This window comes from Bos javanicus, chromosome 22 (assembly GCF_032452875.1).
Source record: "Bos javanicus breed banteng chromosome 22, ARS-OSU_banteng_1.0, whole genome shotgun sequence".
In the NCBI taxonomy this organism is placed as follows: Eukaryota; Metazoa; Chordata; class Mammalia; order Artiodactyla; family Bovidae; genus Bos; species Bos javanicus.
This window is the reverse complement of record NC_083889.1, coordinates 58,412,554-58,426,171: the sequence shown is the minus strand read 5'-3', so window position 1 is coordinate 58,426,171 and position 13,618 is coordinate 58,412,554. Positions and strand designations below refer to the sequence as shown.

The 13,618-nt window shown below is 55.7% G+C and overlaps 1 protein-coding gene across 2 annotated transcripts in view; it reads left to right on the top strand.

The window, feature by feature from the left end:
• The window catches only part of FBLN2 (fibulin 2), a 69,583-nt gene extending 64,229 nt beyond the window's left edge, over positions 1-5,354 (top strand). For both annotated transcript variants that reach the window (XM_061397240.1, XM_061397239.1), the window contains 3 exons: positions 169-297; positions 2,178-2,301; positions 4,500-5,354. In XM_061397240.1, coding sequence (XP_061253224.1) covers positions 169-297; positions 2,178-2,301; positions 4,500-4,857 — 611 coding nt within the window. In that variant the 3' untranslated portion in view covers positions 4,858-5,354. The remainder of the gene's footprint in view (positions 1-168; positions 298-2,177; positions 2,302-4,499) is intronic.
• Positions 5,355-13,618: the final 8,264 nt, after the last annotated feature.

The window sequence follows — 13,618 nt, the reverse complement described above, 5'->3', positions numbered from 1 at the left end:
CGCAGCAAGCCCGGAGCGGCCCGGGCATGTGGGCCCGGTGTGGCCACGGGCGGCTCTGTCCTCTCTCAGCCCCGTTGTCCTCATCTGTGAGAAGGGCCCCCAGGCTCCCTGGCCGGGGCAGGGACGGGGTGACCGGGGGTTCCTGAGGGCTGACTCTCTCTCTGGCAGACATTGACGAGTGCGCCCAGGGTGCCAGCATCCTCTGCACCTTCCGCTGCATCAATGTGCCGGGGAGCTACCAGTGCACGTGCCCGGAGCGCGGCTACACCATGACAGCCAACGGCAGGTCCTGCAAGGGTGAGTGCGGACTCCGCGCCGGCGGGGCCTTGGGCAGCCCCCGAGCAGGCGCAGGAAGCCTTTCACAGCCTGCCGTGTGCCCGGAGCCATGACACCGAGCACGTGAGCCCAGAACGGCCAATGCCGCTGGTGGCCAGGTTCACCGGGGCCCACGCCTGGGATGAGGAACGTGGCGGTTTTTCTGCTGCCGGACCCAGCTTAGAGTCTTGCAGGCTTGGACTCCACTCTGGGCCCTGTCCTGTGAGTGCGACAGGGATCCTGGGGAGCGGTCCCGAAGGTGGGAGACCTCCCCAGGGAGGATCCCACAGAAGAGGAACCCCAGGGCTGGCCAGGGCTTCCTGGCTGCAGAGTTCTTACTGTTATTACTGTTTTAATATTCAGTTCAGTTCAGTCGCTCAGTCGTGTCTGACTCTTTGTGACCCCATGAACCGCAGCATGCCAGGCCTCCCTGACCATCACCAACTCCTAAAGTCCACCCAAACCCATGTCCATCGAGTTGGTGATGCCATCCAACCATCTCATCCTCTGTCATCCCCTTCTCTTCCTGCCCGCAATCTTGCCCAGCATCAGGGTCTTTTCCAATGAGTCAGCTCTTTGCATCAGGTGGCCAAAGTATTGGAGTTTCAGTTTCAACATCAGTCCTTCCAATGAACACCCAGGACTGATTTCCTTTAGGATGGACTGGTTGGACCTCCTTGCAGTCCAAGGGACTCTCAAGAGTCTTCTCCAACACCACAGTTCAAAAGCATCAATTCTTTAGCGCTCAGCTTTCTTTAGAGTCCAAATCTCACATTCATATGTGACCACTGGAAAAACCATAGCCTTGACTAGACGGACCTTTGCTGACAAAGTAATGTCTCTTTTCAATATGCTGTCTAGGTTGGTCATAACTTTCCTTCCAAAGAGTAAGCGTCTTTTAATTTCATGGCTGCAATCACCATCTGCAGTGATTTTTGGAGCCCCCCCGCAAAAAAAGTCAGCCACTGTTTCCACTGTTTTCCCATCTATTTGCCATGAAGTGATGGGACCAGATGCCATGATGTTAGTTTTCTGCATGTTGATCTTTAAGCCAGCTTTTTCACTCTCCTTTTTCACTTTTATCAAGAGTCTCTTTAGTTCTTCTTCACTTTCTGCCATAAGGGTGGGGTCATCTCTGTATCTGAAGTTATTGATATTTCTCCCAGCAACCTTGATTCCAGCTTGTGCTTCTTCCAGCCCAGCGTTTCTCATGATGTACTCTGCATAGAAGTTAAATAAGCAGGGTGACCATATACAGCCTTGACGTACTCCTTTTCCTATTTGGAACCAGTCTGTTGTTCCATGTCCAGTTCTAACTGTTGCTTCCTGACCTGCATACAGGTTTCTCGAGGCAGGTCAGGTGGTCTGGTATTCCCATCTCTTTCAGAATTTTCCACAGTTTATTACTAATTTTAATTAAAAAAAAATAACCAGTCTAGATTCTGTAAAAGGCGAGGATCCCACCCGCTCTAAACAGCCAGGTGGGAATGATGACTTCATGTGCCTAGAGCGTGGTTTCACTCTGGAGGCTGAGGCCGTGTCTGCCTGATGGCGGAACCCAGAGGGGCGTCTCAAAGCTCAGACGCTGCAGTGACTTTGGCTCTTGAAGGTGCTTCAGGCTGGACACCTGTGTCCGTTCAGATTGTCTCCCCCTGAGCCTTCCTCCCCGGTGCCAGCCCCACAGCAGAGGCTCCAGGCCCTGACTGCTGTCCAGAGTGGATGAGGTGGGGACGTGTGAGCTGTGCACCCACAGGACCAGCTGCTCCGAGACCCAGGCCCCCAGGGCGGGCTGGGGGTGCTGGGACGAGGGTCTCCAGACCGGGGCCCCCGTAAACCCGCCCATCACCCTCTGTTCCCCACAGACCTGGACGAGTGCGCGCTGGGCACCCACAACTGCTCCGAGGCTGAGACCTGCCATAACATCCAGGGCGGCTTCCGCTGCCTGCGCTTCGACTGCCCTCCGAACTATGTCCGAGTCTCTGAAACGTGAGTCGTCCCCCTGCCCCAGCCTTGGGCCCGGGCACCCTGCACCAGTCCCGCGCTGCCCGGGGCAGAGGCCAGGTGGCCAGTGCGCCTGCCTTCGCCACCTCCTGGTCTTCCCGGGCCCCCTGTCCGGGGTGTGGTCTGACTGACCATAAATGGTGCAAAAAAAAGCACCTTGCAGGAAGTTTGGAGCAGAGAGAATGAAAGAAAGAAGACTCTCACACACACATAAAAAAAATCTCCATCTCTCTCTCAAACATGCACACGCTCATTTTCTGTTGTGTAACGAGTTTTTCCCAACCCGTAGCATCTTAACAAATATGACAAGTAGTTACCGTCCTCCCCGGTGTTTGGAGGGTCATGACCAAGGAGCAGCTGAGCTGGGTGGTTCTGCTCCGGGCCCCGTGGGGCCACGTCCACTGGAGGCTTGCCTGGGCTTCAGGATTCCGCTGCCCACTCATGGCTCTGGGAGGGAGGCCCCAGCGCCTCACCACCTCGGCCTCTCGGTGGGGCCGGAGCTCCCCAGCCCGGGTCACTGAGAAGGCAGTGACCTTCTCAGTGATGGGTCACAGTGATGGAGACCCTCGTCCGAGCCCCCCCAGCCCGCCCTGGGGGCCTGGGTCTTGGAGCAGACGGTCCTTCGTGACCCAGGCTACTCTTAAAACCGCCGTATCGTCACTTCTACCACTGGCCGCACAGTCCAGTGCTGTGGGTGAGGGTGGGCAGGGGTCACCTGGGAGGTGACCCACACGCTGTGACCGCGGGAGGGGGCGTGGGGGCTGTCTCACAGGCTGGTGACCACATTCTCTCGTGATGCTTCTTGGCATTTTGCCGTTTTTCCTGTCTTCTTACTAAAGAAGACAGGGCTTCCCTGGTGGCTCACATGGTAAAGCGTCTGCCTGCAATGCAGGAGACCCAGGTTCGATCCCTGGGTCAGGAAGATCCCCTGGAGAAGGAAATGGCCACCCACTCCAGCATTCTTGCCTGGAGAATCCCATGGTCAGAGGAGCCTGATAGGTTACAACCCATGGGGTCACAAAGAGTTGGACATGACTAAGCAACTTCACTTTCACTTTTCTTACTAAACACACGTTTCCATAAGTGCTTGCCAGAGTGTCCGGCATCCGTCCTCTGCACGGTGCTGCCACGCGGACGTGCTCGGGTGATCCGAGCTTGCTTTCTCTGCTTTGCAGCCTCTTTTGCCTCTGCGCGCACGGCCCGCCTCGGGCGGCCCTTCCTGGCATGTACGCGCCCACGGTGCGCGGTTTACTCCTGGCTGCCCTACTGACCCTGTGCCGTGCTCTCTAATACACAGGGCTGGGCGGCTCAGTGTGCAGGTGTGGTGGGGTGTTTACATGAGTGTGTCGAGTGGCCAGTGGCCTCCCTTCCCTGGGTCTCAGCTGCTCTGCCTGCCACACGGGTGATGGTAGTGCCAACCCCAGGGAGGGTGAGAACACGTGATGAGCGAGAACAGGTCATGAGTTTACACAGGGCGCGACGTGGCCTGGTCCCGCCTGCTGTGGTCCCCCCGTTCGGGAACTCTGCTCAGAGCACCCTCTAGAACTGCGGAGCCCTGGTGCCCCTGGCGGAAGCACTGAGCTTCAAGACGGGGGTTTAGTGATGGAGGAGACAGAGTCTCATTGCGCCAAGAAGAGACCAGATTATTGCTGAGCTTGGAAATCGAGTCAGGGGTCCCATGGGGTTTGGTGGTCACCCTGTAGTGTGGCTGGGCTCCCGGCCTCCTCTGGGGCAGGCGTGACTCAGACCTCTCTGGTACTCGGAGAGGGACAAGGGCAGGCCATCAGTGGGGGAAACGGCTCAGAAGGAGAGTCAATTACGGGAGAAAAGGGAATCTGAGAAACGATTAGAGTAATAGAAACACCATGGCCAGGGAATCCATGCAAATAGTGTGGGAAGGAAAAAAACTAGGGGTAGGGAGGTAAGAATGAAGGCAGACAGGAAGGAGCGCGGGGACCAGACGCTGTGGGCACTGTGCCGCGCGCTGCCTGGGTTATAACTTCACCATTGACACCGCGTGGCTGTTAACCCATCCTGCAGACGGGAAAGCTGAGGTCCGACGGGGGTCAGGTGACCCAGCTCAGGCTGCTGGGGGCTGCCGAGGGCGGAGCTGCGGGTGGAGGCTGGGTGGGAGCTGCGAGCAGGAGCCTCCCTCGGTTGACGCCCCCGCGTGCGCCCCGCAGGAAATGCGAGCGCGCCCTGTGCCACGACTTCCTGGAGTGCCAGAACGCGCCCGCGCGCATCACGCACTACCGGCTCAACTTCCAGACCGGGCTGCTGGTGCCCGCGCACATCTTCCGCATCAGCCCGGTGCCCGCCTTCGCCGGCGACACCATCGCGCTGACCATCACCAAGGGCAACGAGGAGGGCTACTTCGGCACGCGCCGCCTGAACGCCTACACGGGCGTGGTCTTCCTGCAGCGCACCGTGCGCGAGCCGCGCGACTTCGCGCTGGACGTGGAGATGAAGCTCTGGCGGCAGGGCTCCGTCACCACCTTCCTGGCCAAGATGCACATTTTCTTCACCGCCTTTGCCCTGTGAGGCGGCGCCCACCGTGGACAGCGCGTGGAGCCCGGGTTCCCCCGCTGGTCCGGCGCCCTGGCCGCGCGCCCGCCTCCGCGCTCCCGCCGGCCGCGTGGGGGACTGGCGCTGTGGCCGGTTTCCTCCGACCCTGTAAATTAACTTAATTTTGCTGACTTCCTTCCTCGCGTTCTGGCCTCTCCTGGGCCCGGGACGGAGCTGTGAGGGCAGTTCCAGGCCATCGCTGGTGCCCCGTGGAAGGGGTCGGAGGATCGGAGGCTGGACATGGCGACCAAGATCGGAAAGAGCGACCACGTCGGAGCTTTGGACTCAACTGCGTGACCCGTCCCCAACGATGATATTCTGTTTCATGTTACACTGTGATTAGCTCTTTACTTTTTTTTTAAGATCATTTTTGTGTTTTTGTTTAATTATAAAAGTAGCACATGTATATTGCAAATATATATATATTCAAATAGTTCCAAAGGGTTATAAAGTAAAAAAGTGAAAAAAGAAAACCTGCTTCCTTTTGTGAAGTGCTTGGGATGATGTTCCCCAGTGTCTGCGGTCCCCAGCCTGCCCTCGCCTCTCGTTGGAAGGATGGCAGCGGGAACACGCCCACTCCTGCCTCTGCTTTTCTTCCTGCCCCGTTGCCTGGTCCCCCCTTTCCTTCTCCCAGTGTGGCCCTCACCTGGCTTGTCACCTTGGACATCACCCAGGAACCGGACATCTGTGTATAGTATTGGGACTTCCCTGGTGGTGATGGTGGTAAAGAGCCTGCCTGCCTGTGCAGGAGATGTAAGAGATGTGGGTTTGACCCCTGGTTCAGGAAGATCCCCTGGAGGAGGGCATGGCAGCCCACTCCAGTATTTTTGCCTGGAGAATGCCATGGACAGAGGAGCCTGGTGGGCTGCAGTCCATGGGGTCGCCCAGAGTTGGGCATGACTTCGCGTCCATGCACGCATGGACGTGTTACCTGTTTGACCTCTCAACCTGCCACTGTTCGCACCTTACAATGAATGTGTGTGGGACTGTTGAGCAGAGAAATTAGCTAACGATTAGGCAAGTCCAGTTTCTCTCTCGGGCCAGCCACTTTCCATTGGTGTCTTCCATCCTTCAGAAGCTGTAGCTCAGTGTCCGCACGTATCTGGCTGTTATCACTGGCTTTATAGCCTCACCGGCGGCGCCAGGGCTACGTGGACACATGGCAGGAGTCGCCTGCAGAATGAGACTGAGGCTGGGGTCCCAGCTGTCATTAGCGATTCGTCCACTGCATCGTCTCTCGTGTGACCACGTGTCCGCCGGGGTCCCCAGCCTCCATTCCACCTTGTCAGACTCCAGAGGCAGGCGTGAGCTCTCAGACGTCTGGCGTGATGGAGCTGAGAGATGACGTCGTCTCTTTCTCCAAGTCCCGAGATGGTCATGTGGTGCTGGGCAAACGTAATACTGCCTCTCCCTCTTGTATAACGATTCTTCCTTTCCCCTTGGCTGCGACTCCCTTTCTGTTTGTACCCTGATTCTTCACCTCTACAGTGGACATCGCATTTGGCCGTGGTGCTGGTCTAGACCGAAGGCAGCAGTGCCCGTCCAGCAAGCGCTTCCCCCAGTCCACTCTGCCCCCCGGGTAGGGTTGCAGACACAGAGCTAGGGCTCATCCCTACCAGCGGGCGACACGGCTGCAGCCACCGTCCACCTTGGTCTTGCCAGAGGGGTTGAAGGCAAGGCCCTTTGGAATTCTGCCACCGGGGTTTTAAGGTCTTAGTTTCTTGTTTAGGAATCAGGCCACTGTTGCAGCCTTGTTCCTGGCGTTAGATACAGAAAAATAAGGTTGAGATAACAGCATGGCAGTGTCCTCCCACCGTGGGAAGAATTGCGTATTCGTAATAGCATTCCCTGCCTCTCCCTCTGTCACTGCAGACCACCTAGAAACACCGAGGAATCCGTCTAGCAGGGACCTCCCTCGTCCCCCTGGTGTTGAACGAATACCCAGGAAACCTTGAAAGCCGGCACGTCATGGCTTTATCTCCCCACGCCGTGTTAGCCAGCCAGCATTTCGGATGCCAGTCTAACTCTGTCTAAGCAGCGTTCCACGGAGAAGGTCTCTGCCTGTCATTGGCACTATGGCTGTGAAGTGTGATCCTTGGTCTGAAGAAACGTGATTGGCTGGTTCAAGTTGGCACACTGTCTCCTGTGCCCAGGCTCTTACAGGTTCTTGAACATTTGTGTCCACCACCGGGCTGAATCGACTCAAAGGCCACGAGTTTGAGCAAACTGGCAAATGGTGAAGGCCAGGGAAGCATGATGTGCTGTAGCCCATGGGGTCACAGAGAGTCGGACAGGACTTAGTGACTGAACAGCAACAAGTGTTAGGCACCCCTCGTTGGGCTTCCCAGGTCCAGTGGTAAAGAAGCTGCCTGCGGTGCAGGACACACGGGTTTGATCCCTGGGTCGGGAAGATCCCCTGGAGAAGGAAATGGCAACCCACTCCAGTACTCTCGTCTGGGAAATCCCGGGGACAGGGGAGCCTGGCAGGCTGCAGTCTAGGAGGTCACAAAGAGTCACGACAGAGCGACTGCGCACGCAGTCTCCAGTCCTCATAGTGACTTTCATAGGTGCCCGTATGGCCATCTCGAGAGTAGGAGGTGTTACTTTGCCGGCAAAGGGCCGCTTAGTCAAAGCTCTGGTTTTTCCAGGGGTCATGTATGGATGTGAGAGTTGGACCATAAAGAAAGCTGAGCACCAAAGAATTGATGCTTTTGAACTGTGGTGCTGGAGAAGACTTGAGAGTCCCTTGGACTGCAAGGAGATCAATCCAGTCAGTCCTAAAGGAAATCAATCCTGAATATTCATCAGAAGGACTGATGCTGAAGCTGAAATTCCAATACTCTGGCCACCTGATGCGAAGAGCTGACTCATTTGAAAAGACCCTGATGCTGGGAAAGATTGAAGGCAGGAGGAGAAGGGGACGGCAGAGGATGAGACGGTTGGATGGCATCACCGACTCAATGGACATGAGTGTGAGTAAACTTCGAGAGATGGTGATGGACAGGGATCCTGGCGTTCTGCAGTCCATGGGGTCGCAGAGTTGGACAGGGCTGAGCGACTGGACAGCATTGTAGACCGGGTGTCCATTGCCCTCTGCCTGACTTACGGCAGGCCACTGGCCACCACCCGTGAGTCAGTGTTTGGCCCAACATGGGGCCAACTGAGTGTCTCAAAGTATCCAGCCGGTAATCGTCTCTCAAGTGGAGAGCCTCTGGTCCCAAATCCACGTCTGGCACATGGCACAGTGAGGAAGTAATCCCCTCGCAACTGCCCTTGTGTGCCGGTCAGAGTTGTCTAGAGAAATAGAACTTATATATATGTGTGTGTGTGTGCACATGTGTGTGTATAGATAAAATAAGGAATTGCTTGCACAGTTAAGGAAGCCAACAAGTCCTATGACCTGCCGCCTGCATGATAGCGGCCCAGGAAAGCTGGTGGGTGGTGCGGTGTGAGTTGAAGGCCTGAGGGCCCAGCACGTGAGGGGCAGAAGGTCAGCGTCTCAGCTCAGATGGTCCGGCAGGGGGCGCTGGCTTCTCCCTTCCTCTGCCGTATTGTTCTGCTCAGACCCTCAACGGACTGTACGAAGCCCATCCACAGTGAGGAGGGCAGGCGACTTTCCTGCACCTTCCTGTTCAAATGCTCATTTCCTCCAGAAACTCCCTCCCATTTACACTTGGGAAAAAAAATGTTTAGCCAAATATCCAGTCAGGTTGGTACATAAAGTAGCCATCACATCCTCAGACGCCAGCTACGATATCCAAGGACCACACTCACTTCAGAGCAGCTGCCAGCTCAATCTGTGTTCCCTTCCGGCTCCGTAATTCACTGTAATGACCCACGGAACTCAGAAACGCGCTGGGCTTTACAGCTTTGTTCACAGCAAAGGGATGTGTCCGATGGCTCAGTGGTAAAGCATCCGCCTGCAGTGCCGGAGACGCATAGGTGTGAGTTCGATCCCTGAGTCCGGAAGATCCCCTGGAGAAGGCAGTGGCACCCCACTCCAGTACTGTTGCCTGGAAAATCCCATGGGCGGAGGAGCCTGGTGGGCTGCAGTCCATGGGGTTGCAAAGAGTCGGACACGACTGAGCGACTTCACTTTCACTTTTCACTTTCATGCATTGGAGAAGGCAACGGCACCCCACTCCAGTGTTCTTACCTGGGAAATCCCATGGACAGAGGAGCCTGGCGGGCTACAGTCCAGGGGGTCGCAAAGAGCTGCACACAACTGGCCAAGCGCACGCACATGCGTGCTGGCAGAATCCACGGAACAGATGATAGCGAGAGGACACAAGCGAAAGTCAGCCGAGGAAGGAGACACGCAGGGCAGGGCACGGGGGCGTCTGCACACAGGTTCTGGTCACGCCTTCCCCGTGGAGTCCCAGGTGTGTGATAACCTCCTCCCAGCCTTGATGCGGGAGTGTTGCCCAGCGGGGAAGCTTGAGTGTCCAGGGTCCAGGGCCGTTGGGCTGTGCAGGCGGTGTGTCTGAGCGCCCCGCGTGGGTGGCCCAGGCTTGCTTCCTCACTCAGCTCCCCCCACACTGGGGCCCCTCCCAGCGAGCCAAGGGCCCACGTGCTCCGTGGCATGACTGACACCATCTTTAGAAAAGCTTTGCAGCAACATGTAAATGTTGAGAGTTTTTACCCGAACTTGTAGGTTTTCAGCTTTTTTGGAAACCCCAGGCTTCCTCCTCCTCATAATTTCCCAAGGTAAAGCTGTTCTAAAATGCTGATTTGGTAACCCCTGTGGCAAGGCAATGGCACCCCACTCCAGTACTCTTGCCTGGAAAATCCTGTGGACGGAGGAACCTGGTAGGCTGCAGTCCATGAGGTCACTAAGAGTCGGACACGACTGAGCGACTTCACTTTGACTTTTCACTTTCATGCATTGGAGAAGGAAATGGCAACCCACTCCAGTGTTCTTGCCTAGAGAATCCCAGGGACGGGGGAGCCTGGTGGGCTGCCATCTCTGGGGTCGCACAGAGTCGGACACGACTGAAGCGACTTAGCAGTGGCCCCTTATGACCTCATTCAATTCATTTCAGTCTCTCAGCCCTGTCCGACTCTGTGACCCATGGACTGCAGCACGCCAGGCCTCCCTGTCCATCACCAACTCCTGGAGCTTACTCAAACTCATGTCCATTGAGTCGGTGATGCCATCCAGCCATCTCATCCTCTGTCATCCCGTTCTCCTCCTGCCTTCAATCTTTGCCAGCGTTAGGCTCTTTTCCAGTGAGTCACTTCTTCGCATCCGGTGGCTAAAGTATTGGAGTTTCAGCTTCAGCATCAGTCCTTCCAATGAACATTCAGGACTGATCTCCTTTAGGATGGACTGGTTGGATTTCCTTGCAGTCCAAGGGACTCTCAAGAACCTTCTCCAACACAGCAGTTCAAAAGCATCAACTCTTCGGCGCTCAGCTTTCTTTATGGTCCAACTCACATCCATACATGACCACTGGAAAAACCATAGCTTTGACTAGATGGACCTTTGTCGGCAAAGTAACGTCTCTGCTTTTTAATACGCTGTCTAGGCTGGTCGTAGCTTTTCCTCCAAGGAGCAGCGTCTGTTAATCTCATGGCTGCCGTCACCACTGGCAGTGCTTTTGGAACCCAAGAGAACAGAGTCTCTCACTGTTTGCATTGGTTCCCCATCTACTTGCCATGAAGTGATGGCTCCTCATCTAACCTCATCTAACCTCATAGCTCCTGCAGAGCAGGCCACAGCAAGGCCGTGACAGCCTGGCTGGAGGTGGTAAGCTCCCCGTCACAGGAGATGTGCAGGTTGGGCCCAGAAGGTCCGCTGGGCATGGGATGGGGCCCTGGACGTTCCAGGATTTTGTGAGGCAAGTGTTCTCCGTCCTGCTGCTCTGCAAGCCAGTGGGATGGAGGCGGCTCCTTCCAGCAGGCCCGACATCCCAGGCACGTGAGCTGGGCAATGGTGCCCCCTCGTGGTTGCAGCCCAGCCCGGCAGCTCTGCCCACAACCTGTGGAGAGAGATGGATTTGGACAGGTGGGGTGGGGGAAGGTGTTTCTGGTGGCAGGGGGGTCCATGCTGGCTCATGGGGACACACGAGAGACCCTGACCACGGGCCCGTGTGGCTGGAGGGGAGTGTGTAGTGGCATTGGAGGCTGGAGGTCTGGGGGAGGTCAGGTGGGGGGGCACCGGATGCAGAGTGAGGGGTGGTCCTCGAGGGACGTGGGCCTGGGTGATGCCCAGCAGAGTGATGACCCGTTGCTTCAACAGCAGTATGTCCCTGGGCCCAACGCTGAGGTCTCCTGGGGTCTGCTCCTCTACTGTATCTGTGGGACCGAGAATTCCCCCCCACAGGAATCTTCCTGGCAGACGGATTTGCTGCCCTGCCCTGCCCTGGCACGGATGGGACCGCTGTTGACAGCCGGGTGCGTTCATGGTGGAACTGGGGGCAAAGGGCGCCCCCCCCCCCCGAGAACTGACATGCCTGGGCTCCACCAGCATCTACCTGGAGGCACTGCAGGGGTTCAGCTCTGTGCTTGGGGCTCTGCGTTGCTAAGATTGCTTTTCATCCCGCTGTGACCTGTGAGTGAGGGCTGCTGTTCCCATTCCACAGAAGCGAAGACTGAGGCTCAGAGAGAGCGTGGGACAGGCCGAAGGTCATAGATTCTGGCCCAGGTGTGCCTGACTGCAAAAGCTCATGGCTCAATAGAACGAGAAGACAAGGGACCAAACACTGGCAAAAGACATACACAAAAGAAGGACAGTTCTCTAAAAATACAGAGAACTCAGAAATCAACAGTAAGAAAATGAATAACCTAACTTAAAAATGGGCGAAAAGTTTGAACACACACTTCACCAGAGAAGACCTGCAGATGGCAAGGAAGCAGGTGCAAAAATTCCCCGCATTGTATGTCGTCAGGGAATTACAGATTAAAACGAGGAGTATCATCACACACCTGTTAGAATGGCTAAGATATTGAATGCGGGTGACGCCCCATTCTGGTGAGCTTGTGGATGAGCAGGCTTTCTCATTCACTGCTTGTGAGAACACAAAATTGTACAGCTACTCCTCAAGATACCAGGCAGTTTCTTATAAAATTAAAAATACTCTTTAGTCAGCTGTCACCATCCTTGATTTACCCAGCTGAGCTGAAAGCTTGTGTGCACATAAAAAATGCAAAGATGGATATTTATAGCAGCTTTATTCATACTGCAAAACTAGGAAGCAACCAAGATGTCCTCCCGCAGGTGAGTGCATAAATAAGCTGGTGCGTCCAGGCAATGGGAGATTGTTCAGCAGTGTAAAGAAATGAGCTATCAAGTCATGAAAAGACAGGCAGGGAGGAACCTTCAGTGCTTATGACTCAGTGAAAAAGCCAATCTGAAAAGGCTGCAGAGTGTGATTCCCACTCTGTGACATTCTGGAAAAAGCAGAACTGTGAAGACGGTGAAAAGACGAGGAGTTGCTAAGAGTTAGCAGGGAGGGAGGGGCGAACCGGTGCATTCTGGAGGATGTTTAAGGGAGTGAAGCTATTCTTTATGGTATTATAACGGTGGACACGTGTCATTGTACATTTTTCTAATCCCAGAGGACGTGCACCACTAAGTATAAACTGGACTGTAGTTACTAACAGTGCAGTGAAATGGGCTCATCGACGGTTACAACACACCACGGTGGTGGGGCATGCTGATGGCTGGGGAGACTGCACCTGTGTGGAGGGAGGGCGGATGTGGGCACGCTGCATTTCGCAGACAATATTGCCGTGAACCTAAAACTTATGAAAAAGTAGTCTATTAAAAAAAAAAAGTCACCGCATTACCCTAACCAGCTCCTGGAAGCTCCCAGTCTGGTGGGAATTGGACACAGAAATAGGTACGACCATTCCTACAGTCACTGCAGTGATGAGGAAGCCGCAGGGCGCGAGGGGGCTGTGAATACTCAGGAGCTGTTACACCAGCATCATGGAAGGCTTCCTGGAGGAAGTGTCCAGTGAGCTTTGACAGCCCAGCTGGAATAGCAGGGCCGGCCTTAGGGACGGAGGAAGCAGCACGCAGGAAGGCACGAGGGTGCGAGGTGTCGTGGGCACAGCGGAAGTTTGGGGGTGCATAGCGTGTGCGGAGTTGAGTCTCAGGAGGCGCCCGCAGCCTGGAGGTGAGGTCTCTGGGTTCGCTCGGGCTTCTCTGAGGCAAGACGTGTGCGCGGCGACACCTGGCGGCGGCTCAGGAAATTGCGGGAGGCCGCGCAGGCGCAGACCGCGGACAGCCTGTGCCTACCTGGGCGGGCAGGCCTGGGCAGAGCACCCGGCGCGGTCGTGGAGCAGGAATCAGGGGCATCTGCGAATACAGACGGGCAAAGATGACATGGTTTGTTTGTCACTAACCTCGAGTGGAAGTGGAGCGTTTGCTGTCGGTACGAGCGCAGGCAGGAACGCTCAGTTGCGTTAGCTGTGTTCCCCTCTCTCTCAGGTGTCTCAGAAGAGCACCGGGGCTCATCAGTGCTTTGCAAATCACCACCTGTTATTCACGGCGCTAGGAAGCAGGCCCACGTTGTGCCGTATTACAGACTTCTTTTTAGTGTTTTGAGAACTATAATTTCAATCTAAATTAGCGTTTTAAAAACCGACAGGCTCCTCCAGGCTGCCAGAGGTGTCTCTGGGACACACGTGCACACACAAATATGCACACACAAACACACGTGCACACGCAGACACGCACACACAGCGTTTGAGACCCGCTTCCCAGGAGGAAGAACGACACCAGCAAGGA